At 42.1% G+C, this 26652-nt stretch overlaps 1 protein-coding gene across 4 annotated transcripts; it reads left to right on the forward strand.

Moving 5' to 3' along the window:
- Positions 1–383: 383 nt before the first annotated feature.
- On the forward strand, positions 384–20770 carry TCP11 (t-complex 11). Of its 4 annotated transcripts, none has more exons than XM_057699642.1 (9): positions 384–521; positions 3226–3322; positions 7883–8003; positions 16869–17089; positions 17796–17932; positions 18188–18405; positions 18492–18673; positions 19457–19623; positions 20346–20770. In XM_057699642.1, exons 1-9 carry the CDS (start codon positions 398–400, stop codon positions 20576–20578), a joined length of 1500 nt encoding a protein of 499 aa, XP_057555625.1. In that variant the 5' UTR covers positions 384–397; the 3' UTR covers positions 20579–20770. The 4 variants fall into 4 exon arrangements, with proteins under 4 accessions (XP_057555625.1, XP_057555626.1, XP_057555623.1 ...); XM_057699643.1 differs by having other exon boundaries at positions 392–512; positions 3202–3322; XM_057699640.1 differs by lacking the exons at positions 384–521; positions 3226–3322 and having other exon boundaries at positions 7908–8003; positions 16899–17089.
- Positions 20771–26652: the final 5882 nt, after the last annotated feature.

Here is a 26652-nt window from a genome sequence, read left to right on the forward strand (position 1 = left end):
GTGGTACGGCCCGAGTCTAGAGGTGAGCTGCCGCCCTGCGGACTCCGGAGTGGCAGTGGGTCGCTGGGGAGGAGGTGAGAGCCTTGCAACCTGAGCGCCGTGGGCTCCCCTTGCTGCTGGAGTCCGGGGAGGCCTAGGGCGGGCGTTTCGGGCGAGGAGGCCTCAGTTTCCTGGTTGTGGAGCCAGCTCTTACTTCTCTGTGATTCCCTAGCTCTGTTTCTCCAGGCTCCTCTGCCCTTGTCGGTCCCCAAGAGACCCTGGAGCTGCCCACCCTCCTCTTAGCTTGTCCAAGTCGGGTGCGACGGGCCTGGCCCCAGACCCCCTAGGTAGTTGGAGAGCCCCCTTCCCCGCCGCCCGCAGTGCCCCATTTCTCCCCCACCCAGATTCCATCAGCAAAATGACGGACGTGGAGGAAAACGTGCCCCTGAAGGACCCTGGCGATGCAGAGAGCGGGCCCTGTAAGCCGGAAACCTCAGGACCGACCCGGGAAGACAAGAGCAGCTCCAAGGACCACCTTTCCCGTAGGTCCAGCCCCACCGGCCCGGGCCCTCGGGGTGCTTGGTATGGGTCAGACGGGAAGGAGTCCGTGGCGCCACACTTCTCTACCCCTTCGTTCCTCATCTCCAACCCCAACCCCAGTCTCTACTTTCAGGCCCCACGTCCCCTGTTGACCGGAAGATCTTCAGAGTTTTGGGTCCTGGAGAAAGAAGTGACCCAAGAGCAGTTTCTTGAATCTGACAAGATTTGAGGCTCAGTTCAGAGCCATCTTTATGTTCTTTCGTCTTGGATTTGTAGGTGGAAAATGGCAGACCTCTGGGGTAGATTTTGAAGCACAGAAATGATCCCAGACGGGCCTTGTGTTGTCTCGGTGCTTCGTTGACTGCATTAGTAACGCTGCTCTGGCATCATACTCTTTAGCTCTGTACTATAGGAGGTGTTCTTTTATGTTCCTATTAGGGCACAAAGTCTCTTCCACACTTTACGTCTGATCTCACTGGGACTCACCCAGCATTTCTCTTATAATAATCACCAGATAATTTACAGTCATCAATCTGAAGACCTGTTCACGTGCGGCAACCTGAGCTAAATTCTTTAAATTCAATCACATTTCTTTCTCTTGTAGCCACACGGGGTCGCTGCTGGCTAAGGAAAAGCAGCAAATTGGGTGCTTTGGAATCCTGATTTGGTATAGGTACTTATTCAATGGATATGAACGTGATGTGGTATGAAAGTCACTTTTTTGGTAAAAACAACTTAAGCTATTTAAGTTCTTGAGGTGGTTATTTAAATAAATCCATAGGCAAGACAATTTAACCTGAATAACCAAATTCCTCTTTTTAAAAAATTTCGAAGTTTTATATATTAGGTCGATTTGGTTGTTACCAAATTATCTTGAAAACATCTTTGTCCTTGGAATCTGGATTTTAAAAATCTATTTTAGTTACTTTTTACCTCTAATTTCTCTTTGAGCCCTTCCTATTCCTGAATTTTACAGTTGTAGGAGTTGCATAGTGTTATGGTACTTTTGAGCGACAGAATAATTTTGTCAATGCAGGCATGAGCTTTGATTTGTTGTAGTTAGGAAGTGCTTCTGTGTATAATACTTCCCTCAGTCCTTTAAAAAGCTGCTACAAGCAGCTCAATCTCCCTTTGAAGATTTTTCTCTTGGTTCTGATTTTGCATTAGCGAATTAGCAGTATGGCCGTTTGCATATTTGACTTTTGCCATTTTAGCAAAAACTGAAGACTTCAGAGAGGCTGCAAAAATAAAGGGAACCTCCCATCCACCTGAGGTTTAGTTCACCTTTACATTTACCTAAACAGAAATTCTGTCAGTGGCATTTTGGTAAATTTTACAATCACCTTTTAACTTTTTATTTTGAAATATTTCAAATCTGTTGAAAAGAAAAAATAATACAATGACTGCCAACATTGTTAATACTCTGCCATACTGTTTTTTCTCTTATATTTTACAGATATATTTTCTTTCTTGAAGTTATAGAGCCATGACTTTACCTGTAAATACTTCCTGTATCTTCTAAGAACAAAGGCATTCTTCTCTGAAACGTCTTTTCTGCAATTTTATTTTTCCTTTTTACATTTTTAAACTTTTTTACTTATGGAAAACTTAAACATATACAAAAGTAGAGAGACTGAAATAATGAACCCCCATTTACTTATCACCCAGCTTCAATAATTATCAACTCATGGCCAACCTTAGTTCATTTATATCCCCTCCGCATCTTGGACCCAAATACTTTTCTGTGAACAAATTATGAAGCTTCATTAAGAGAGTGAGAAAATGCGATTTATTGTGTGCAGCTTTTTATATAGCAAGTAATCATTATAACTATCATTTATGCCTATTATATGAGAATGCTATCAGCTAGGTCTGTACTAAGAACTTAGAATAGTGGTTCCCCAATGTTAGTGCTGGTTTGTGACAACATTCTTAGCAATATTTTGTGAAATGAAATTAAAGTTATTGTAATGAGTTTTTTCTAAAGCTAAATTGATTCAATTTTAAGGACTAGTCTTTATTCTGACTATATTCCCTTTCTGCTTTTGGGGAGGTTAAACTGTCCTTTTTCTTCTATGAAATGGTTTTGGTGGTGGTAGAGTGGCTTTTTTTATTTGCTTTTTTCGTACTGTCCATACTTGACAAAACAAAAAATTGGCAAGCTGTTGTCAGTTGCTCAAAATCTTTTTGGAAACTTACTAGTCTGTGAAATCCTAAATTCTGGAAAGTACTTTTAAAAGACCAAGTGAGACTGACGCCCTACAGTACCGTCTGTGTGGAGAATTTAACTTCCATCAGAGGCAGGAAGAGGGGAGTGGAATCATAATATCCTTAGATAAACATTATTTTTGAAAATCACAAATTATTTCTTTGTTGCTTAAGAGAAAGGTTTTTGGTCATTTTCACTTTGTTTTTTATAAGGTAGCTTCTTTGTCCTCCCTTACCCCCATGCTGGGCTACTGAGAGGCCCTGTCACAGGGCCTAGAGTTCAGAAAACGTAACTGACTAGAACGGTCGAATGAGTGTGTGTAAGGTCACTATGATGAATCCCAATTTGGAGCCTACTCAGAGTGAATCTCTGAATAAAATAGAAGTTCAGACTTGTGAGTTCACTGGTGTCCATATAAGTTCTTTCTTTTTCAGTTGAGGTATAATTGACATAGAACATTAGTTTCAGGTGTGCATCATATGTTCTTTCTGTCACAGGTCTGATAGATACAGTTAATGATGTTTCCAAGCTGAGCAGCAAGATTGGGATGAATCATGATTTCCACATGGAGGAGAAGGTTTTGCCTCCCAGCAGGTACGGGCTCTTCTGATTTTCCCATTTTATTCATCCTGGTATGGGTATTTAGCACTCATGGCTTCTGACCAGACTTGAAGCATTTTTGTTTAAAAACACAATCAGTGCTTGAATCTAAGCCATTAGAGATCTCAACAACTTAAACAGAAGAGTAATAAATTATAATTATTAGTATCAGAGGGTCAAGAAGCAAATGTTATTTAACCAGTGAATAAACTGGAGTAATTATTGGGATGTTCACTTTGGGACCCCACTTTTAATAATAAAATAGGGTGATTTCAGATCTTCTCTGATAGTTACTACAGGCTAATTCCTCCATGTCTGTCTATTGCTGCATGACAAATTACCCCAACACTTATCAGCTAAAACAGTGTTCATTATCTCCAAGTTTCTGTGGGTCAGGGGTGTGGGCGTGGCTTCACCTTGTGCTCTGTCAGTCTGTTGATGTTGGCTTGAGTTGCCCTCAGTTCCTTGCCACCTGGGCCTCTCCATAGAGCGGCTCACAACACGGCAGCTGCCTTCCCTCACCCAGGGTGAGAAAGGGAGAGAGTGAGTGGGTGAAAGGCTGTGCCCAAGACAGGAAACCACAGTCTTTTTGTTACCTAACCTCAGGAGTGATGTCCGTAGCCTCTGTTACATTTTGTTTGCTAGAAAGGAAGCCACAAACCCAGGCCACACTCCAGGGTACAGGATTACACCAGGGTGTGAATACCAGGGATCTAGATCTTTGGGGTCATTTTATTGGTATTGGTTGCCTACCACGTGGCTCCTATCCTATGAGTTACTCTTTTATGTGATCACAGATATAAACAGGCACAGATAAAAAAAAATCAATTTCCTCATAGTGGTGTTTTCAACTGCCCGCTCAACTCCTCACCCCCACCTCCATCCCCCACTTCATAAATCAGCTTAATTTGTGAATCAGGATCAGAACCCTGGTGATAAGTAATGCTCCTCTACCCCCATCACACCTTAATTTTCATCTTTTTAGTCATATTTGCATCGCAGTAAATAAGAACCATTCAGTAAGTATGGCTTGTTGGTTTATTGGCAGTTAAGTGGGTAAATTCATTGTCAGATTTTACATTTTAAAACAGTTTTGATTTCCCACCAGTAGATAGATATGCAGTGGCAGCTTGTGATTAGTCAGTTTCCTTAAATATTTTTGTCATTTGTCAGCTTCAGGGCCACTGGTACTTTAGTGCTGTTCTCTGCCACAAGTTGCTGCCCTGGTTTTCCTGCTCTGACCTGCTTTTGCCAACAGATGTCCACGCTAAGCACAGCTTAGCTTCTCTAGGAACAGGTTTTTACCAAAACCCAGATCTTCTAGCATCTCTCTCACTGCTTAGATATGTTTGTTGCTGGCAGGAGAGGAGTACAGAATGAGTAGAGGAAATGAGAGAGGGACAAATGAAGCAGGGGAAATAGTACTATTCAGAGCTGGGTTTTCAAGTAAGGTAATACAAAGTTTATATCAGGAAAAAGATTGAAATTGAGTTTGAGGTCACTCCTTATTGGCAATTGGCTTTACCTTGGGCTCATAGGATGACGTTAATTACAATTGTAGGTTCCTAAGGGGAATCCCATGTTTGGGCATTCATTCATCAGGTGTTTATTGAGTCCTTATTATGTGGCAGGAAAAATGCTGAGTTCTGGGGATAGAGGTAGCTACAGCTATAAATGAATAAGGTACTGTCTTTGCTGTCAAGGAGCTTTTGTAGGAGAGACAGTTGAATAACAGAAAGTGACTGTGTGACTAGAATTTAATGAAAGTTCTCAGCTGCTTAAGGATTACAGAAGATTTGCCTATGGAATAAGATTTTGCCTATGATGACTTGAGTCTTAGAGGTGGTCTGGGTGGGAAGGAATGCTCCTGGCAGAGGAAATATGTTGGAGGCACAGGGGTGTGAACTGAACAAGTATCTTGGTGTAATTGAGCACAGGGTATTATGAGGTGGGAGGAGAAAAGTTGGAAAGGGAGGCAGAGCTGTATCAGGAAGGGTCATATGAGCCATTTATGCTGCTGGTGACAGGAAGCCCCTAAAGGACTTTGAGCATGACCTCATGGTCAGAATTGCATCTTAGAAAATCATTGATTTTGGAATGAATTGATGGGGAACAGATTAAAAAGGGACAAGGCTGAAGATAGAGGGACTCATTAATGGCCTAATGTAGTAGTCCAGGTAAGAGATGATGGTAGGAGGGGATGGATTTCAGAGACATTTAAAAAACAAATTTATGGAGCTTGGAAGATGGATTGGATAAATAGGAGGGGAAAATCTTTGAGAACAATTCCAGTACGCAATAGACTATTAGATTATAGTTGGTTACCTCTGCTGATTGAGATTGGTGTGTTAGGGAGAGGAATTTTGATTTTTGTTTTATTCACCTTCGTATTGCTTGTTTTTTGTTTGTTTAACAAGGGGCATGCATTACTAAGGGGGGATGTTTAATTCCAGAGAACCAAATACTATTTGGCAATGGCTAGGTACAGCCTCAATTTTCAAATGGCTCTTTTTGTTCTTATTAGTCTAACTGTATAGGTCAGAGAAATCAGTTAAGTAAATGTTTGGAGGAAAATTAATTCCTTTAAAAAAATTAATAGACAATTTTTTAGCATTGTTTAGTTTTACAGAAAAATGATGGAAAATAAAGAGCTCTCACATTCCCCCTTTTCTCCTGCACAGTTTCCTCTATTATTTACATCTTATGTTAATGTGGTATATTTCTTACAATTGATGATCCAGTATTAATACATTATTATTAACTCAAGTTTACATTGGGGTTCACGTTTTGTGTTGTATATTCTATGGCTTTTGAAAAATGTATAATGACTTGTATTCACCGTTTCTGTATCATACAGAGTAATTTCACTGCCCTAAAAATCCCCCGTGTTTGACCTATTTGTCCTTGCCTCCCTCACCCTGAAACCCTGGGCAACCACTGATCTTTTTATAGGCTCCATAGGTTTTCCAAATTTCTTATGATTGGAATCATATAGTATGTAGCCTTTTCAGATTGGATTCTTTCAATTAGCAATATGCATTTAAGGTTCCTCCATGTCTTTTGGGGGCTGGATAGTGCATTTCTTTTTAGTGTTTACATCTAAGTTGCTTCCAAGTTTGGGCAATTATGAATAAAGCCACTATAAATATCCATGTACAGGTTTTTGTGTGGACATAAGCTTTCAATTCCTTTGAGTAAATACCAAGGAGCCCAGTTGTTGGACTGTGTGGAAAGAGTACGTTTAATCTTGTAGGAAACCGTGGAACCGTCTTCCAGAGTGACGATCTTGCACTTTGCATTCCTACCAGCAATGAATGAGAGTTGCTGTTGCTCCCTTTCCTTGTCAGCATTTAGTGTTGTCAGTGTTTTGGATTTTGGCCGTTCTAATAGGTGTGTAGTGGTATTTCATTGTTACTTTAATTTACAATTCCCTAATGAGATGTGAGGTTGAGCATCTTTTCATATGCTTATTTGCCATCTGTATATGTATATATTGATACTTTGGTGAGGTGTCGGTTCAGACCTTTCCCTCTTAAAATTGAGTTGTTTTATTGTCGAATTTTAAGAGTTCTTTGTATATTTTGGATACTAGTTCTTTATCATATGTGCTTTGCAAAGATTGGAGCTTGTCTTTTCATTCTCTTAATAGTGTCTCTCACAGAGCAGTTTTTAATTTTAATGAAGTCCAGCTTACCAATTTTTTCTTTCATGGATCTTGCTTTTGTTGTATCTAAAAGGTTGTTGCCAAACCCAAGGTCACCTAGATTTCTCCTGTTATCTTCTAGAAGTTTGAGTTTTATGTTTTACATTTAGGTCTATGATCTATTTGTGGAAGGTATAAGGTCTGTATCTAGATTCATTTTTTTGCGTGTGGATGTCCAGTTGTTCCAGCACCATTTGTTGAAAAGACTGTCCTTTCTAATTGAACTGCCTTTGCTTCTGTGGTTGGTTGGTTTGTTTCTGGTTGTTTGTTCGTTTGTTTGTTTTGAGGGGAAAAAAAGATGGATATTTCTGGCTTCCATGACCGGTGACATGGTAGTGCCACTGAGATTGGGAATACAGGAGGAACAGGTTTGGAGGGGGAAGAGAGTATTTTAGACCTGCTGATTTGGAAGTACCTATAGATATTCAGGTGTTATCAAAGAAGGAAAATCCTTTCCTAGATTTTAGGTCTATAAGAAAGTAAAAGATCATTTAGTTCATTGCTATATATGTACATAAAGGGAAACTAAGTCACCTCTTTTCTAAGCTAAATGCAAAATCAGTGCTGAAGTTCAGCCTGATCTCTATTTAGGGTTCTTCCTACAGCAGAGGGCAGGCTGTGCCAAAACCACAAGGAGCCCAACCCATAAGGATAGGTTGTGTTGGTGTTCTTGACATCCAAGTTTAACCCCAGCTTATTCAGTTCTGCTGCCATCCAAACATAGTTTCTGGCTTTCCCTGTCTGTACAGTGGTCTTTTATGATATCAAACACTGGTTGGGGCTTAGGAGATAATGATTTTATGGCAGTTTTTGAGTTGAGAAAGTAATTTGTTCATTTAACCCTCTTACAGTCTGGAAGGCAGGGTCAAGGAGACAATGCACAATGCCTTTTGGGATCATCTGAAAGAGCAACTATTAGCTACTCCCCCAGATTTCAGCTGTGCTCTTGAACTTCTAAAAGAAATTAAAGAGGTGAGTGACGAACCTTTCATTTGTAGATGTAAGTTCCTAGACAACCCCTCCCCCCACCACTGGAATGTCAGTGGCTAGCTAATCCTGGCTGAACATGGTCCATGAATCAGTCAGTCCAATCAGTAGACAGAAATCACGCAATAATTTCAACAAAGACGTTTTAATATAAAAATTATTATAACAGGGAATTGGAGAAATGGAGGTTCTGGGATAGTAGGAAGCAAAGAAAACTCTACTGGAATATCAGATATAAGGAGAATCCTTTCTCAGCCCCAGGGGGATGAGGAACACCTCAGGACCCAGTTACTCATTTGAGGGCACGGCTGTGCCAGGGGAAGTTGCTGGCCTGCGTGTGCTGCTGACCACCGTGTGCTGCAGGAGCTGGGTGCCAGAGCAGTCCCCGCTGCTGCAGGAGCCTGGCCCTGGAGAAGCAGCCACTTGCCCTACGGAAGTCCAGCACTAGAGAAGCCCCTCAGCTGCAGGAGCCAGTTGCAGGAGCCACACGTACTATAGGAGCCTGCCATGTGAGCATTCCAGAACCAGGAAGAAAAGCTCTTGTCTTTTGCAGTGTCTTTTTAGTATGCGGTGGATACACCCTAAGGTGACCCCCAGTGATCCATGCCCTTGTATAATCCTCTGTCTTTGAATGTGGATGAGATCTACAATTTGCTTTTAATCAATAGAATATAGCAAAGGTGATGGAATGTTACTCCCAGGATTACATTTCATTATGTAAGACTTTATCTTAGCAGACTGGAAAGAGACTTTCCAGCTGGCCTTGAAAAAGCAAACAGGTATGTTGTAAACTGCATATGGAGAGGGCCACATGGCAAGGAAATGCAAGTGACCTCCAGAACCTGAGGGCAGCATCCAACCAACAGCCGGTGAGAAGCTGGGGCCTTCACATATACTGCTGTAAGGAAGGGAATTCTGTCAACAATTCGAATGAGCTTGGAAACAGATTCTTCCCCAGTCAAGTTTCCAAATGAGATTGCAGCCCAGCCAACACCTTGATTGCAACCTTGTGAGATCCTGAACAGAGGATCTGGTTAAACTTTCTGGACTCCTGACCCACAGAAACTGTGAGATAACAAATGTATATGCTGTTTTAAATCTCAAAGTTTATGGTAACTTGTTTGTGGTAACAGAAAACCAATTAATAGTGCCATCTAACATGTCCCCTAATGTTTATAGCAGCACTGTTTATAGTAGCCAAGATATGAAAGCAACACATGTCCATGGACAGAGGAATGGATAAAGAAAATGGGGTCCGTATACATCGTGGAATATTACTTAGCCATAAAAAAGAATGAAGTAATGCCATTAGCAACAACATGGGTGGACCTAGAAATTATCATACTAAGTGAAGTAAGTCAGACAGAGAAAGACAAATATCATGTGATATCACTCATATGTGGAATCTAAAGTATGATACAAATGAACTTATTTGCCAAACAGAAGCAGACTCACAGACATAGAAAACAAACTTATGGTTACCAAAGGGGAAAGGGTGGGGAGGGATAAATTAGGAGTTTGGGATTAGCAGATACAAATTACATGTGTAAAATAAACAACAAGGTCCTAATATATAGCCTAGAGGACTATATTCAGTATCATGTAATAAACTATAATGGAGAAGAATACAGAAAATAATTTTATTATACATATATATTAAATATGTATATGTGTGTATATACACACAGCTATATATATACACACAACTATACACACACACACACACACACACACACACATAGTTGGCCAAAAAGTTCACGCGGGCTTTTCCATAAGATGTTACAAAACATCCAAACGAACTTTTTGGCCAACCCAATAGATATAGATTATAATCTGAATCACTTTGCTGTATACCAAAAACTAATACAACATAAATCAACTCCAAAACAAAAAAGTGCCATCTACAGATGAAGCTTAAAATTGTGTCATCTGGTAAAATATTTAAAGGACTTACTCCATTTTCTCAGAGCAGAGAAGAGAAGGATGGATTTGGAGAGGACTTGAGAGGCAATAAATTGATAAATGTCACATTCCATTCCTTTGACTACTCAGCTTTTATAGGTACCCTTCTACACACATTCAAATTCCTGAAAACAATTCTATTTTTACCTAATAAGACATAGCTATCCAGGGAATTCCCTGGTGTTCCAGTAATTAGAACTCCATGCTTTCACTGCTGTGGGCCCGGGTTCAATCCCTGATCAGGGAACTAAGATCCCACAATCTGCGTGGCTGAAAAAAAGAAAAAGACAAAAAACATAGCTATCTGTCTTACAAGCGCTTAACCTTTTCCCCAAATGAGGAAACTCACAGTCCCAACAGTTGTTATATCCATTGCTGTTTATATTTTTCATATTCAGTCACAGTCTCACTGAATATTCTATTACATACAGCCTAAACTGTAAAATTTAACTTCCAACAACCTATCTATAAAATAATAATGGAGGTTCCTTAAAAAACTAAAAATAGAGCTATCATACGATCCTTCAGTCCTTCTCCTGGGCATATATCGGGAGAAAACCATAATTCAAAAGATACATGCAGATGCAGTGGTTAAGAATCTGCCTGCCAGTGCAGGGAACACGGGTTCAATCCCTGGTCCGGGAAGATCCCACATGCCGTGGAGCAACTACACCCATGTGCCACAGCTACTGAAGCCGGTGAGCCTAGAGCCCGTGCTCCGCAAAAAGAGAAGCCACTGGATTGAGAAGCCAGCACACAGCAATGGAGAGTAGCCCCCGCTCACTACAACTAGAGAAAGCCCGTGCACAGCAACAAAGACCCAGTGCAGCCAGAAATGAATAAATAAATAATAAATAAGTCTTTCTAAAAAATTAACTCAAAATGGGTGGAAGACCTAAACAAAAGAGCTAAAATTCTGAAATTCTAAGAAAATAGGAGTAAATCTTCATAATCTTGGATTTTACAAAATATGACACCAAAAGTAGAAGCAACCATAGGCTAGATAAATGGGGCTTCATTAAAATTAAAACTTTTGTACATCAAGAAAGTGAAAAAACTACCCACAGAATGGAAGACAATAATCTGCAAATTGTTTATCTGAGAAGAGTCAACTATCCAGAATGTTTAAGGAACTCTTTATAACTCAACAACAAAAAGACAACTCAATTTTAAAATGGGCAATGAACTTGAGTAAATATTTCTCCAAAGATGACCTAGAAGAGGCATCAAGCACGTGAGGATGCTCAGCATCGTTAGCCACTGGACCATCGGGGAAGTCCCTGTAACTGAGTCTTCAATGAGCCATTCCACGTTTCAGTTAAGACCAGTCAGCTCTCCATGAGGGGTATGTGGGTATGAACCCATTGCTGTACTTTCTTGACTGTAAAGTGAGTTCCTTGAGCAGATGTGGTGCTGTGGGGCCTGCCAGGCTTCTGTGAAATTCTGTGAGTACATGGATGTTGGTGCTAACAGAAGAAGTACAGACAGGGAAGACAGCTCCATATTCAGAATGCGTCTATTCTGTTGAGGGTGAATCTCTGCCCCCTCCACGAAGGAAGAGGTCCAAAGAAATCGTCTGCTACCAGGGGGCTGGCTGATCCTCCCTGGAGAATGGTGCCACATTACAGACTTAGTTGTTTTGTGCTTTTTAGGATTTTTTTTATTATGATAAACATAAAATTTTTACCATTTTTTAAGCTCTTTATTGGAATATAATTGCTTTACACTGCTGTGCCAATTTTTGAGGTACACCAAAATGAATCAGCTGTATTTATACACATATCCCCACCCTCCCTATCCTGGCCCTCTAAGTCATCACCCATCATCGAGTTTATGTCCTTATGTTATGTAGGAACTGCCCACGAGCTATCTATTTTACAGTTGGTGGTGTATATATGTCAAAGTTACTCTTTCACTTTGTCCCAGTTTCCCCTTTGCAGTCCCCCCCCCCCACACACACCCTGTGTCCTCAAGTCCGTTCTCTAAAAAGTTTTACCATTTTAGTCATGTTAGGTGTTACAATTCAGTGGCATCAGGTACATTCACAGTGTTGTGCAGCCCCACCACTGTCCATTTCCAGAACGTTTTCACCTTCCCAAACTACCCGTTAAACAATAATTCTTCATACCCCTCTTCCACCAGTGACTGGTAACCTCGGTTTTACCTTCTGTCTCTATGGATTTGACTACTCTAGGCACCTCATGTAAGTAGACTCGTACAACATTTGTCCTTTTGCATATGGCAAATTTTACTTAGCATAATGTTTTCAAGATTCATCCATATTGCAGCGTGGATCACAACGTCATCCCTTTTTGTGGCTGAAAATATTCCATTGTGTGGATATACCACATTTTGTTTATCCATTCATCTGTTTGTTTTCTTTTTTTCTTTTTTGGCTGTGCCGGGTCTTAGTTGCGGCACGTGGGATCTTCACTGCACATGCAGAGGCTTTTTTCAGTTGCCGCGTGTGAACTCTTAGTTGCGGTGTGTGGGATCTAGTTCCCTGACCAGGGATCGAACCCGGGCCCCCTGCATTGGGAGTGCAGAATCTTAGCCACTGGACCACCAGGGAAGTGCCCATTCATCTGTTGATGGACATTTGTGTTGTTTTCACATTTTTGCTATTGTGAGTAGTGCTGTTATGAACATTTGTGTGCAAGTCTTTGTTTGAACATCTCTTTTCCAGTCTTTGGACTATATACCCAGGAATGGAATTGCTGAATCATGTGATAATTCTATGTTTAATTTATTGAGAAACCACTAAACTGTTTTCCACAGTGGCTTACCATTTTACATTCCCACCAGAAATGTGTGTGTTCCGATTTCTGAACATTTTCACTTATTTTTCAACATTTCTTTTCCTTTTTTAAAAAAACTATATAGATGTCTTCCCATTGCACAGCGTGTATGAAGTGGAATCTTATTGTGGTTGTGATTTGCATCTCCCCAGCGGCTAACGATGCTGGGCATCCTCATGTGCTTGATGCCTCTTCTACGTCATCTTTGGAGAACTATTTACTCAAGTCCTTTGCCCATTTTAAAATTGAGTTGTTGCTTTGTTATTGAGTTGTAAGAGTTCCTTAAACACTCTGGATAGTTGATCCTTGTCAGATAAATGATTTGCAGATATTGTCTTTCATTCTGTGGGTAGTTTTTCACTTTCCTAATAGTGTCCCTTGATGCACAAAAGTTTTAATTTTAATGAAGCCCTGTTTATCTAGCCTATGGTTGCTTCTGCTTTTGGTGCCGTATCTTGTGAAATACAAGATTATGAAGATTTACTCCTATTTTCTTCTGGGAATTTCAGAATTTTAGCTCTTATATTTAGGTCTTCCACCCATTTTGAGTTAATTTTTTTAAAAGATTTACTTATTTATTATTTATTTATTCATTCATTCATTTTTGGCTGCGTTGAGTCTTCATTGCTATGTGCGGGCTTTCTCTAGTTGTGGCAAACAGAGGCTACTCTTCCTTGCAGTACGCAGGTTTCTCAATCCGGTGGCTTCTCTTGTTGTGGAGCATGGGCTCTAGGCTCGTGGGCTTCAGTAGTTGTAGTAGGCAGGCTCAGTAGTTGTGGCTCGCGGGCTCCAGAGCACAAACTCAGTAATTGCGCTGCATGGGCTTAGTTGCTCTGCGGCATGTAGGATCTTCCTAGACCAGGGATCAAACCTGTGTCCCCTGCATTGGCAGGTGGATTCTTAACCACTGTGCCACCAAGGAGGTCCCCATTTTGAGTTAACTTTTTATTTGGTGTAGGTAAGTTTCAACTTCGTTCTTTTGCATGTGGATATCCAGTTTCCCCAGAACCATTTGTTGAAAAGACTATCCTTTCCCCACTGAATGGCAATGCTCTAAAAAATCATTTGACCATACGTCCAGGTTTTATTTCTGGGCTCTCTGTTCTCATCTGGTGTGTATGTCTGTCCTTATACCTGTATGTGCTTGGTCTCTTATGGGCCGTTTTCATCCGACGATAGATTGCTGTGGTGCATGTCCAGTCTTGTGGCTAGGTAGGTCAGACAACACTGAGTTCCTGATGGGAAGCTCAGGCCACGTGGTCACCCAGTGTCCTATGGTTGATGTGTTTACTTTCTGCCAGGGGTCAGGCACAAGCCAGAAACTGTTTCTCAAAAGGAAAATAGTTATCTGCAGAAGAGGGCATAGATTTGCTCCCAAATCCTAGAAGCCTGTGCTGTGATGTTCCTGTTGGTGCTTGCCAGGGCTCTGCACAGCATCCTCACTTGCCGTGGACACTTCAAGTATCATTGAGTCTGCCGGGTCAGGCCTCAATGGTAGAGTGACTGCACAGCAGCCTGAACTTGCTACAGAGCCTAGTCTTGCTTGGTTCCACTTGAAATTGGCAACCATGTGAGTCACAGTAGCAATCTCGAATGTGTGGTATATGTTGCCTCCAGAATCCACAGAGGCCTACGAGTGTTGTGCCTTTTTTCATGATGGATGGTTTGAGGTACAGCAACTTACTTTTCATCTTGCGGATAGCTTGATAAGTTCAGACCACTGTAACTCTAGCAACTTCACTGAGGTCACAGGCTGCCCAATTCTTATAAGGATTATCTGCCATCCTCTAGTTTGCATGTTTTTCTAGGGCATCCAAAGTACTTGCTACTTTCTGCTCATCAAATCCAATGGACATGTGGCCATTTGAGTTCAAACCTCACTCATGGTACAAATTTTGCATCAGTTAGGGTCCAGTCAGGCAAAAGAAACCGCACAGTAATTTGAACAAAGAGAAGCTGCTGTGCTGCAGGAGCTTGCTGGGAGGAGCACACCGGAGCCAGGAAGGAAGACTGCTTTCTCTTGCAGTGTCTCTTTAGCACCCTCTGCTGGCAGAACTGAACATTGTGCCAGCCAGCAAAGGAAAACTGTTTAAAGGGCCCAGCACCATTTTCTCAGAGTAGGTGCTGATGGGTGGATTTGGAACTGAGAGGCCCCAAGAAGATAACTGGCATAGTCTGTCATTTAAATGGATAGTGTGGAGCAACTTTTACTTGTTTAAGATGAAGCTAAACAGTTGGGATCTTGCTGTGACAACACAGTATTCCATTAAATTAAACAATCCGATCGCTCACCACCACCAATGTCTAGATGTTACAAAGGCACAGAGATGAATAAAAGACTCTCTGTCCACAGGGAACTTATATTTTTGGGTTAATAGGCTATTTCAAGAGACTTCTAACAGTTCCTCTGCCTATTTCATTCCTGCCCTTTGAAGTAAAATAATCTCAAAAATGCTTGCTTTCGTGAATTAAGAGTATCTCGTCACCATGTGATAGTGTGTATTTTATATTTGTTGTATCTTGCATTTCTTTTTACCATACCCATTGGTTTTATTCATCTCTCTATCTCAATCTGCTTAGAAAATGATATACTCTTGCTATCAGTGATCCCCTAAACCCTTGAACTATCATTGGCCCCTAAACAAAGGTAAATAATATCCTCTAGGAAATTTAGGGACCTAACATTTAAAAAAAACTTTTATTAGAATATAGTTGATTTACAACGTTGTGTTAGTTTCTGCTGTACAGCAAAGTGAATCAGTTATACATATACATATATCCACTCTTTTTTAGATTCTTTTCCCATATAGGTCATTACGGAGTATTGAGAAGAGTTCCCTGTGCTATACAGTAGGTCCTTATTAGCTATCTATGTTATATATAGTAGTGTGTATACATCAATCCCAATCTCCGAATTTGTCTCTCGCCACCCACTGCTTTTCCCCCGGTAACCATAAGTTTGTTTTCTACATCTCTGACTCTTTCTGTTTTGTAAATAGATTCATTTGTACCATTTTTTTTTTTTAGATTCCACATATGTGATATCATATGATATTTGTCTTCCTCTGTCTGACTTCACTCAGTATGACAGTCTCTAGGTCTATCAATTCAAATGGTGTTATTTTGCTCTTTTTATGGCTGAGTAATATTCCATTGTGTGTGTGTGTGTGTGTGTGTGTGTATGTATGACATCTTTATCCATTCCTCTGTTGCTAGACATTTAGGTTGCTTCCATGTCTTGGCTATTGTAAATAGTGCTGCAGTGAACATTGGGGTGCATGTGTCTTTTTGAATTATGGTTTTCTCTGGATATATGCCCAGGAGTAGAATTGCTGCATCATATGGTAGCTCTATTTTTATCTTTTTAAAGGAACCTCCATATTGTTCTTCATAGTGGCTGTAGCAATTTACATTTCCACCAACAGTATAGGAGGGTTCCCTTTTCTCCATACCCTCTCAAGCATTTATTGTTTGTAGATTTTTTTGATGATGGCCATTCTGACTGGTGTGAGATGATAACTCATTGTACATTTGATTTGCATTTCTCTAATAATTAGTGATGTTGAGCATCTTCTCACGTGCTTTTTGGCCATCTGTAAGGAACCTAACTTTTTTTTTTTTTTAATTTATTTTATTTATTTATTGGCTGCTTTGGGTCTTCATTGCTGCACATGGGCTTTCTCTAGTTGCTGCGAGCGGGGGCTACTCTTCGTTGTGGTGCACAGGCTCCTCATTGTAGTGGCTTCTCTTGTTGTGGAGCACAGGCCCTAGGCGCATGAGCTTCAATAGTTGCAGCACATGGGCTCAGTAGTTGTGGCTCACGGGCTCTAGAGCACAGGCTCAATAGCTGTGGCTCATGGGCTTGGTTGCTCCGTGGCATGTGGAATCTTCCCAGGGCAGGGCTCGAACTCGTGTCCCCTGCATTGGCAGGCGGATTCTTTACCACTGCGCCACCTAGGAAGTCCGGAACCTAACTTCTTGATCCTTAAAAGACATGGGCTGGGATGTCTTTAGCTAAAGGGATTGTCCATCAGAGAAAGTTTGGGGCTCTGAACAGAAAGCAACTCCTTTGACTTTCTTTCCTGGGCAGATCTTGCTGTCACTGCTATTACCACGCCAGAACCGCCTAAGAAGTGAGATTGAAGAAGCCCTGGACATGGACCTTCTTAAGCAGGAAGCAGAAAACGGGGCCCTGAATGTCCCTCATCTCTCCAAGTACATTCTCAACATGATGACTCTGCTGTGTGCACCAGTTCGAGATGAAGCAGTGCAGAAACTAGAGAACATCACAGATCCTGTTCGGTTACTGAGGTGTGAAACTTGACCCATTCCTTGAAATGTGCCTCAGCCCCTGGGCCCGGTACAGCTGGGCAGGACACTGGATCATAGCCTCTGTCTTGGCTAACTGACTAGCTCCTCTTTTCTCTGGTCTGTTAGCTTCTCTTTTCTGAAGATGGTCTTAGATTGGTTGAGGCGCTGTATGCCATCCTACCATAAATCACTGGAGTATGTAATCCTTTCTTCCAAGGAATTCAGACAGCCCTATCCCAGGTTTTTTTCATTGCAGTTCACACAATATGAGGGATAGGGATGGGAGGTTATCCCCTTTTCAGAGCTGTAGAAACCATGACCCAGAAAGTTGAAAAAAAAAAAAAAGTGAATTGTCCAAAATAGCATCAGAAATAACATCAGCTTTAATCTCACTTCCCAGAGAGATTTATTGGCCTGCTGCTGTTTCCTTCCACTGACTACTCTTTTAAGAGACATAGAATAACTGTTGTGGAAAGGTCTGAAGGCTTTAACATCCAGAGGCTTATCTCTTCCTAGCTCTACCACTCACTCTGGGCCTTGGCTCCTGGGCCACGGTGCCATCTTTTGTAAATTTAGGAGCCAGGGCTAAGTTAGTTTTAAAGCCCCTGCTACCTCTAGAATATAGTGATTTAATGATACCTCATGTAGGTTCCCCCTCACTGGATTTCCTTTCATAGTATAAATATTCTATTTCCTCCTGTATTAGAGGGATCTTCCAGGTTCTAGGCCTGATGAAAATGGACATGGTGAACTACACTATCCAGAGCCTTCAGCCCCAACTGCAGGAACATTCCATCCAGTATGAACGAGCTAAATTTCAGGAACTCCTCAACAAGCAGCCTAGTACGTATACAACTTGAGGGCAGGATTGGGGAATATGACTTTGGGTCTTTTATGATGTGAGAGAGTACTCTGCCTCTTTTTAGGAACAGAAAGTTTCTTCATCAGACAGGGGTGGCAGAAGGAATAGTTATCTAAGCCAGAAAGATTTTCCCCACCGAAGCATTTACTTATTGAGGAGATGGAGATCTTGAATCTTTGTCCCAAGGCCTCAGCGATGTAGGAGCTGAAGATGCTTACATGCTCTTCCTATCACAGGCCTCCTCGCTCACACCACCAGGTGGCTGACCCGGGCGGCGGCAGACCTTTCCACACCGCTGCCCAGCTGCCCTGACGCTCCCGACGCCCCCAGCACCACCTGCCCCTCTCCAAGTGAGGCAGCCAGCGGCCCAGAGCCCCCCAGCCCCACGATGGTGCTGTCCCAGGGCTTCCTGAACCTCCTCCTCTGGGACCCTGAAGATGAAGCGTTCCCTGAGGTAGGACCATGGCGGGCCTTGTCTGGGACACAAGACTTGCATGGGGACCCTCCTCTCCAGACAGCCCACTCTGCCTGCTTCCTCAGACCCTGCTGATGGACAGAGCCTGGCTGCAGGAGTTGGAGGCCCAGCTGTGCCAGTTAACTGTCCTGGCCTCGGTCTTGGTAGTGGCCAGCAGCTTCTCTGGCAGCATTCTGTTTGGCTCGCCTCCGTTTGTGGATAAGCTGAAACGCATAACCAAAGCCCTGATGGAGGAGTTTAAGTCCAGGTGAGCTGCATAGATCTTTGTCAGAGTAATGATAGGTGATATGAAGTCACAGGCAGGTGATGAAGGATGCCTTACATTCCACAAGAAGCCACAGAAAGGCCCTTTGGAATCATCCACAAAGATTGTTGGTATCTTTCCATAAGTGGTAACAAATGCTTGTAACAAATGCTTGTAAAAAAAGCTTGTAACAAAGAAAAATCAAACTTTCTTCCAAAAAGGTAGTATGGAGGATAGTTTACTATAAAATGATTCATTATCTTGTTTGCTGCAGAAGAGTCTTTATCTAGTTGAGCGGACTGGTCTTATGTATCTCCAGGAGTGGGCCAGTCAGTCAGCAATATTGATTGAATATCCGCTGAGTGCGAGGTGTCACACCAAGGGCAAAAGCGGGATCACAAGACCAGGTTTGTCATTGTAATTGGTGAGAGTAGGACAAATGACCATGGAAAATGTCCAAGAAAGTCTTAAAAATGTGCATATATAAATAAATTACATGGGGCTAAAGAATACTGAGTGGATACGAAACCCTTGTCCAGAGTTGATTTTATAGTTTATTTTGTTTTCTAAGAAGAAGAACACGGTATCATACAGAGAAAGCAGTCAGTGTCTGGAGGGTAACAGTGAAGACACTTCCCCTGCGCACGGGGCTCTGTGCTCCCAGGGCCTGGGGTGAGGGCAGGAGGGTGGCTGGGCATCTCCCTCCCCATGGGCCTGGCTTCTGCTGTGGAGCTTCTGGGCTCAGGGCCATCCCTGGGTACCAGCTTACTCTCCTTCTTGGTCTAGGCCTGAGGAGGAGGCTATGCTGACTGTGAGTGAGCAGGTGTCTCAGGAGATCCACCAGAGCCTCAAGAACATGGGCCTTGCTGCCCTGAGCAGCGACAACACAGCGTCTCTGATAGGACAGCTCCAGAACATCGCCAAGAAGGAGAACTGTGTCCGCAGCGTCATTGGTGAGTGTGCCTGTGGGGTGGTGAGAGTGCCCAGGGGAGGGGCCGATCCTGACCCCGGAAGCTGCTCACTGAGTCATTTAACAGTAAAAGCCGTGACGACTGGGCGTGTCACCACGTAGGCTTTAGTGTTTGCAAAATGCTAGGTTGAAAATATATCCCTTTTAGTTTAAGGACTGACTCTATGGTTCTAAGGAAGGTTCGTACCGGGAATTCATGGCTTCTAGGTGTGGCATACTGTCCAACCACACTGGTTAAGTCATCCCTGGCCTTCTGGGTCATTTTTGGCTGCAGTCTACATGTGACACCCACCCCTTGCCAACAAGAAATTGATGCTGAATTAGGCTGGAAGACATGTTCCCAAAGCAGGGATTTTCCCTGTTCCATGTTGGAACGGCGGCTGTGAACTTGACCTTGCTTTTAACCTCAGCCATCTGAAGGGTCAGTCGAAGAGCCTCCTGTTATGTCAAATACTAGAATCTAACGGATGGATACTTAAGGAATCTTTTGGATAGAAATGTGTACTAGTCCATTAGTTTTTGATCTTTGCTTTGTCTTTGGGAGCTAGGTAGCAGCCCCTTCCCTAAACAAAACAAATTTCCTTATGTCCAGGTGAGTGGCTAGGTCAGTTAACTTTGAACTTGGGTGAGTAGAGTGCAGGGGGCAGTGTTTCTCCTTGAAAGTTGTTTTCTGTCTCCCTTCTCACTGTCTTTTCCTGCTCACAGATCAGCGGATCCACTTGTTCCTCAAATGCTGTTTGGTTCTTGGTGTGCAGCGGTCTCTACTAGACCTACCTGGAGGCCTTACCCTCATTGAGGCAGAGCTGGCAGAACTGGGCCAAAAGTTCATCAACCTAACACATCACAATCAGCAGGTGTTTGGCCCCTACTACACGGAGATCTTAAAAACCCTCATCCCCCCGGCCCAGGCACTGGAGACAGAAGTGGGGTCCCTCTGATGGCACTGGCTCCAAGTGCTGGTATCTTGGACCCAGGAGAGAAGCCCTTCATTCTCTTGGGGCGGCATCACCAGTGACCAGCAGAGCAGCACGCCGTCTCTCCTTCTGCAGCCAGCACACCATGTTGCAGTGAGCAAGCGTGTAGACACCAGCTGGCCCAAACTCGTTCACTAATAAACTTCTGAGCTGCAAGCAAACCCCAGGCTTCCTGTGCTGCAGCCGTGGCTAGGCCCTGCATCCTGGGCCCCCCACTAGCCGAGCAGCCGGCAGGCCCCAGTGTTTCCTCCAGGTGCTGCCTTCAGCACGCAAAGCTGAGAAGCCAAGACACCCAGGTACTAACATTATTTGCTCTGAGGGTAAAGCATTTCTCTGAGGGCTGTGTGGAATTCTCCAAAATGTGAGTATATTTCTGGAAGTCAGAAATTTGTTCTGTCTGGTTTAGTTCCAGATGGGGCATGATTGAAAAAAATTATTAGAAACCTCATTTCCAGGATCAGATTCCCCTGAAGGTTTCAAATGATGCAACAAGAGGTCAGGATGAGAGAGAGCCTCAGCTTCCTCTTCTCTTGCAGGGGTTCTGAGCAGGGCGCTAGTGGGGCCAGGTGACAATGGATGTTGGCTGTTAGTGGGTGTCCTGCTGAGGACAGGACTGAGTTCTTGGGTGTCTCTCTCTCAGGTGTCCAGAGTTCAGTCTTGGCCAGTTGGGTCAGTGACTGGTTTGGTCAAGTTTATCCTTGGTCTTGTTCTCTAGCTTCGTGGCTGAGTCTCCTGTTCCCTCCTCTCTAAGCTTAGAAGCCCCTGTTCTTCCTGACAGAGGCCATGTGGGCATCCTGGGGTGGAAGAGCCTCCACCCTTCTTCTCACTTCCAGACTGGGACTGTCCCCGGCAGTTGTGGTTGTGACCTCTGCTGTTGGCATCACAAATGAGAGCTGTTCTAGGAAGGACCTGGGCTTGTCTCCTGGGCGTGTCGAGACCCCGCCCCTCATTCTCAGGCTGACCACAGCACACCAGTCCTGACCTAGGATGGCTGAAATGAGGAAATGTTCCCTTCAGGTTTGGCCCTGTTTTGGTAATGGATAAGAGAGGAAATGGAAACTCACTTATGTGCTCTCAAGGTAGGGTGAAGACAGCCAATGTTCTCACCTTTTCAGGAGACGGAGGGAGCTGAGTATGAGGCGCTTAGTCTAGGAGGAACATCAGAAGGGGGATTTGAGCTCCATTAGCCCAGGGTTCTCCTGATTGACTTCCTTTTTAGAGAGTAGAGCCTCGATGGGTGACAGAGACAGGCCAACAGTGGACCTTTACTCTGACCCAAAAAGCTGGATTGTTCAGTTTCCAATCTTGTGGCTAGACATCCTCGGGATGGGGAAGCCCAGAAAAAGGGGTGTGTTTAATAAACAGTGAGGCTTGCCTAGATGGAGTCTCTGATTTGCAGCTATTTGAACTTGTTAAAAATCCATATTTTGGAAGGCTCCTTATCTTAGAGGCTGAAGTGCTCTGAAGGGGTTCCTGAGAAGAGGACTGCCTAGTTGGTGGGTGCAGATACTGGGCTGACAATAGAACTTTGCTTTGTACTTCATAATTAATATCCAGAATGATTGATTTCTTAGAAATTTTGAGTTGATTTTCTTGTGCTTCCATGTGGAGGAGACAGGGCTTCTCACCTCAACAAGGAAAGATAGCTGCATTCCATCCTGCCCACAGTTTGAGGGAGATGTACTTTGATTTGTGGTAAATACACATAATGTAGAAATTTACCATTAGTGACATTTGGTACACTCACAGTGTTGTGCAGCTGTCACCGGTGTCTAGTTGCAGAAATCAGTTCATTGGGCTGAAATCAGGGTGTTGGCAGGGACTTATTCCCTCTGGAGGGTCTAGAGGAGAATCCGTTCCTTGCCTCTTTCAGCTTCTAGTGGCTGCTGGTATTCCTTTACCTGTGGCTGCGTTACTCTAGTCTCTGCCTACATGGTCACCTCAGGGTCCCATGGTCATCTTCTGTGTGTACCACATCTCCCTCTGCCTCTCTCTTACAAGGATATTTGTGATTGGATTTAGGGCCCACTCACATAATCCAGGATAATCTCCCCATTTTAAGATCAATTTAGGGACTTCCTAGGTGGTAAAGTGGTTAAGAATCTGCCTGCCAGTGCAGGGGACATGGGTTCGATCCCTGCTCCAGGAAGATTCCACATGCTGTGGAGCAACTCAGCCCGGGTGCCACAACTGTTGAGCCTGCACTTTAGAGCCTGTGAGCCATAAGTATTGAGCCCGTGTGCCACAGGTACCGAAGCCTGTGCGCCTAGAGCCCATGCTTCGCAACAAGAGAAGCCACCAAAATGTGCCGGCAATGAAGAGTAGCTCCCACTCACCGCAACTAGAGAAAGCCTGTGTGCAGCAACGAAGACCCAACGCAGCCAATATATAAATAAATTTATTTTTTAAAAAAAGATCAACTTAATCACATAAGTGATTGTTACGACTTATGTCTCCCCTACTCCCCTCAAATTCATATGTTGAAGTCCTAACCCCCAGTACCTCAGAATGTGACCTCATTTGTAAGTAGGGTCATTATAGATGTATGTAGTTAATGCGAGGTTATACCGGAATTGTGTGGGCCCCTGATCCAATCTGACTGGTGTCGTGAAAAGACGTGTCCCATGAAGAGAGACACACATACAGAAGTAAAACAATGTAAAGAATCAGGGAGAATGCCATCTGCTTCAGGCTACCAGAAGCTAGAAAAGAGGCATGGGACACATTCTCCCTCACAGCCCTTAGAAGAAACTAGCTCTGCTGACACCTTGATTTCAGACTTATAGACTTAAGATAAAACAAGTATATTATTCCATTTAAGCCACCCAGTTTGTGGTGCTTTGTTACGGTAGCCCTGGAAAACTAAAACAGTAACATTTACAGGTTCTAGAAATTAGGACCTAATATCTTTGGGTGGCCATTATTTAGGCTCCTACAAGGGAAGACTCTGTTTCCTTGACTTTTCCAGCTTCTAGAGACAGTGCACATTCCTTGGCTGGTAGTCCCTTCCTCCAGCTTCTAAGGACGTCACTAAACCTTGCTTCCATTGTGTCTCCTCTCTTACTTTGATCCTCCTCTCTACTGTTTTTAGTAGCCCTGGTGATTACACTGGGCTGTTCTAGATAATCCAGGATAATCTGCCCATCTCAAGACCCTTGATTTTAATCACATTTGTAAAGTATCTTCTGCCACATAAGGTAACATATTCACAGGTTCTGTTGATTAATTAGGATGTGGACATTTTTAGGGAGCTATTAACACCCTGTTTCCATTTTTCTGAGTGTTTTAAAAATCATGAATGGGTGTTGAATTTTGTCAAATTTTTCTGCATCAGTTGATAAGATGTGATTTTTCTTCTTTAGCTTATTAAGATATTGGATTGCATGGACTGATTTTCAAATATTGGTCAGCCTTGTACCCCTGGAATGAACTTCACTAGGTTATGATGTATAGTTCTTTTTACATATATCTGAATTGTGTTGGCTAATATTTTGTTGTGGATTTTCATAAAATTTTCTATATTCATGAGAGCAGTATTGGTCTATAGTTTTCTTGTTTTGTATTTACTTTGTCGGTCTTGGCATCAGGGTAATATTAGCTCACAGAATAAATGAAGTAGGAGGCATTCCTCCTCTTCTGTTTTCTGAAACAGATTGTGTAGAATTGGTGTTAATTCTTCTTTAAACATTTGGTAGAATTCTTCCGTGAAATCATCTGGGCTTAGAGGTTTGTTTGTTTTTTTTTTAATTATGGATTCAATTTTTTTTAAGCTCTTTATTGGAATATAATTGCTTTACACTCTTGTACCAGTTTTTGAGGTACACCAAAGTCAATCAGCTGTATTTATACACATATCCCCATATTCCCTCCCTCCCGCGACTCCCCCCCATGGATTCAATTTTTATAGTGCTATTCAAATTATCTATTTCACATTGGGTAAGTTGGGATAGTGTGTGTTTTTTTAGGAATTGTTCTATTTAGTCTGAGTTGTTGAATTTCCCTGTTTAGAGTTGGGCATAGTATTCTGTTCTTATCCTTCTGATGTCTGCAGGGTCTGTGGCAATAGCCATTGTTTTATCCCCGAGAGTGGAAATCAGTCTTCTCTCGCTCTCTCTCTCTCTTTTTAGCTACAGGTTTGTCAATTTTATTGATCGTTTCATAAAATAAGCCCTTTGTTTTATTGATATTTTCCTATTTCCTGTTTTAATTTATTTCTTCTTTTACCTTTATTACTTCCTTCCTGCTCCTTGCTTTGGGTTTTTTTTTGCTCTTTTTTTGAGTCTCTTGAGGGTAGCAGCCTGGATTACTGACTTGAGACTTTTCCTCTTTCCCAGCATGTGCATTTACAGCTGTGAATTTCCTTCTCAGCACTTCCATCACTTTGTCCCACAAATTTGGTATGTTGTATGTTCATGTTCATTCAGTTTAATGTTTATTTTGATTTCCCTTGGGATTTATTTCTCTGACTCATGGATTGCTTAGAAGTGTGTTATTTCCAAGTGTTTTAGAGAATTTTCTGTTACCTTTGTTACTGATTTCTGCTTTGATTCTATTGTGGTTGAAGAACACACTATGTATTATTTTAATTCTTGTAAATTCGTTGAGGTTTATTTCACGGCCCAGGATATGGTCTATCTTGGTACACGTTCCATGGGCACTTGAAAAAAATGGTCACCCTGCTGTTGTTGGCCAGAGTGTTCTACACTGTCGGTGAGATCCTGTTGGTTGATGGTGCTGAGTTCTGTATCCTTGCTGGTTTTCTCTCTAGTTGTTCTGTCAGTTGCTGACAGAGTTTCCACTTGAGTTGAATCTACAGCTCTGTTTGTTGTACTGATATTAGTCTGCTTAGGTTGCCATAATGATATACCATAGGAATTTATTTCTCACAGCTCTGGAGGCTGGAAAGTCCCAGAACAAGGTCTAGCAGGGTCATTTTCTGGTGCGGACTCTCTTCCTGACTTGTAGACAGTTACCTTCTTGCTATGTTTTCACATGGCAGAGAGATCTCTCTCTCTCTCTCTCCCTCTTCTTGTAAGGCCAGTAATCCTACTGAATTAGGATCTCACCCTTATGACCCAGTTTAACCTTAATTACCTCCTAAAAGCCCTATCTCCAAATATAGTCAAGTTAGGAGTTAGGGCTTCAACATATGGCTTTTAGAGGGACACAATTCAGTCCATAGCATTTGTGGATTTGTCTATTTCCCTTTTCAACTCAGTTTTTGCTTTACATATTTTACATCTCTTTTGTTTGGTGCATACACATTTAGGATTGATATGTTTTCTTGGTGCATTGACCTCTTATCATTATATAGTACCCTCTTCTCTCTTATAATTTTCTTTGTTCTGAAGTCTATAAGATATTAATACAGCCACTCCTTTCTTTTGATTAATGTTTGCATTTATATATCTTTTCCCATCCTTTTGTTGTCAACCTGCTTATATTATTGTTACTTGAGGTGGGTTTCTTATAGACAGCATATAGTTGGTTCATGTTTTTTAATCTCCTCCAGTCTATCCTTTTTTTTGTCTTTTTTGAATTTATTTTTTTTTAAATTTTTTTCAGTCTACCTTTTAATTGATGTTTTTAGACTGTTTAAATTTAGTGTAATTATGATATATTAGGGCTTACGTCTGCCATTTATTTTTTTGTTTTCTAGTTATTGTTTTCATTTTTCTATTCTTTTTCCTATCTCCCTGTAACTTACTTAAAAACATTTACAAACTTCATTCCTATTTATCTTATAGTGTTTGTGAGTTTATCTCCTAGAATAACTTTTATTGTTTGCTCTAAGTATTACATATATACATAACTCTCCAAAGTCTATTGGTGTTATTATTTACCAGTTCAAGTAAAGTATAGAAACCTTACCTTGTTTTATATCCCCTCACCCTCCTCATTTAAAAGATAGTTGTTTTAAATATTTCCTCTACTTGCATTTAGAACGATATTAAACCTGTGTTAGGATTTTTCTTCAACCATCAAACATAATCTAGAAAATTCCATGGGAGAAGGACAGTCCATTCTATTTAACCTAT

Source organism: Hippopotamus amphibius, chromosome 11, assembly GCF_030028045.1.
Source record: "Hippopotamus amphibius kiboko isolate mHipAmp2 chromosome 11, mHipAmp2.hap2, whole genome shotgun sequence".
NCBI lineage: Eukaryota > Metazoa > Chordata > Mammalia > Artiodactyla > Hippopotamidae > Hippopotamus > Hippopotamus amphibius.

Excerpts from the sequence above, each read along its gene's own strand:
- TCP11 (XM_057699643.1), top strand. The coding sequence starts at position 398 with ATGACGGACGTGGAGGAAAACGTGCCCCTGAAGGACCCTGGCGATGCA. Across the intron at positions 3,323-7,882 it reads AAGGTTTTGCCTCCCAGCAG|TCTGGAAGGCAGGGTCAAGG; the intron begins GTACGGGCTCTT and ends ACCCTCTTACAG. Across the intron at positions 18,674-19,456 it reads ATGGAGGAGTTTAAGTCCAG|GCCTGAGGAGGAGGCTATGC; the intron begins GTGAGCTGCATA and ends TTCTTGGTCTAG.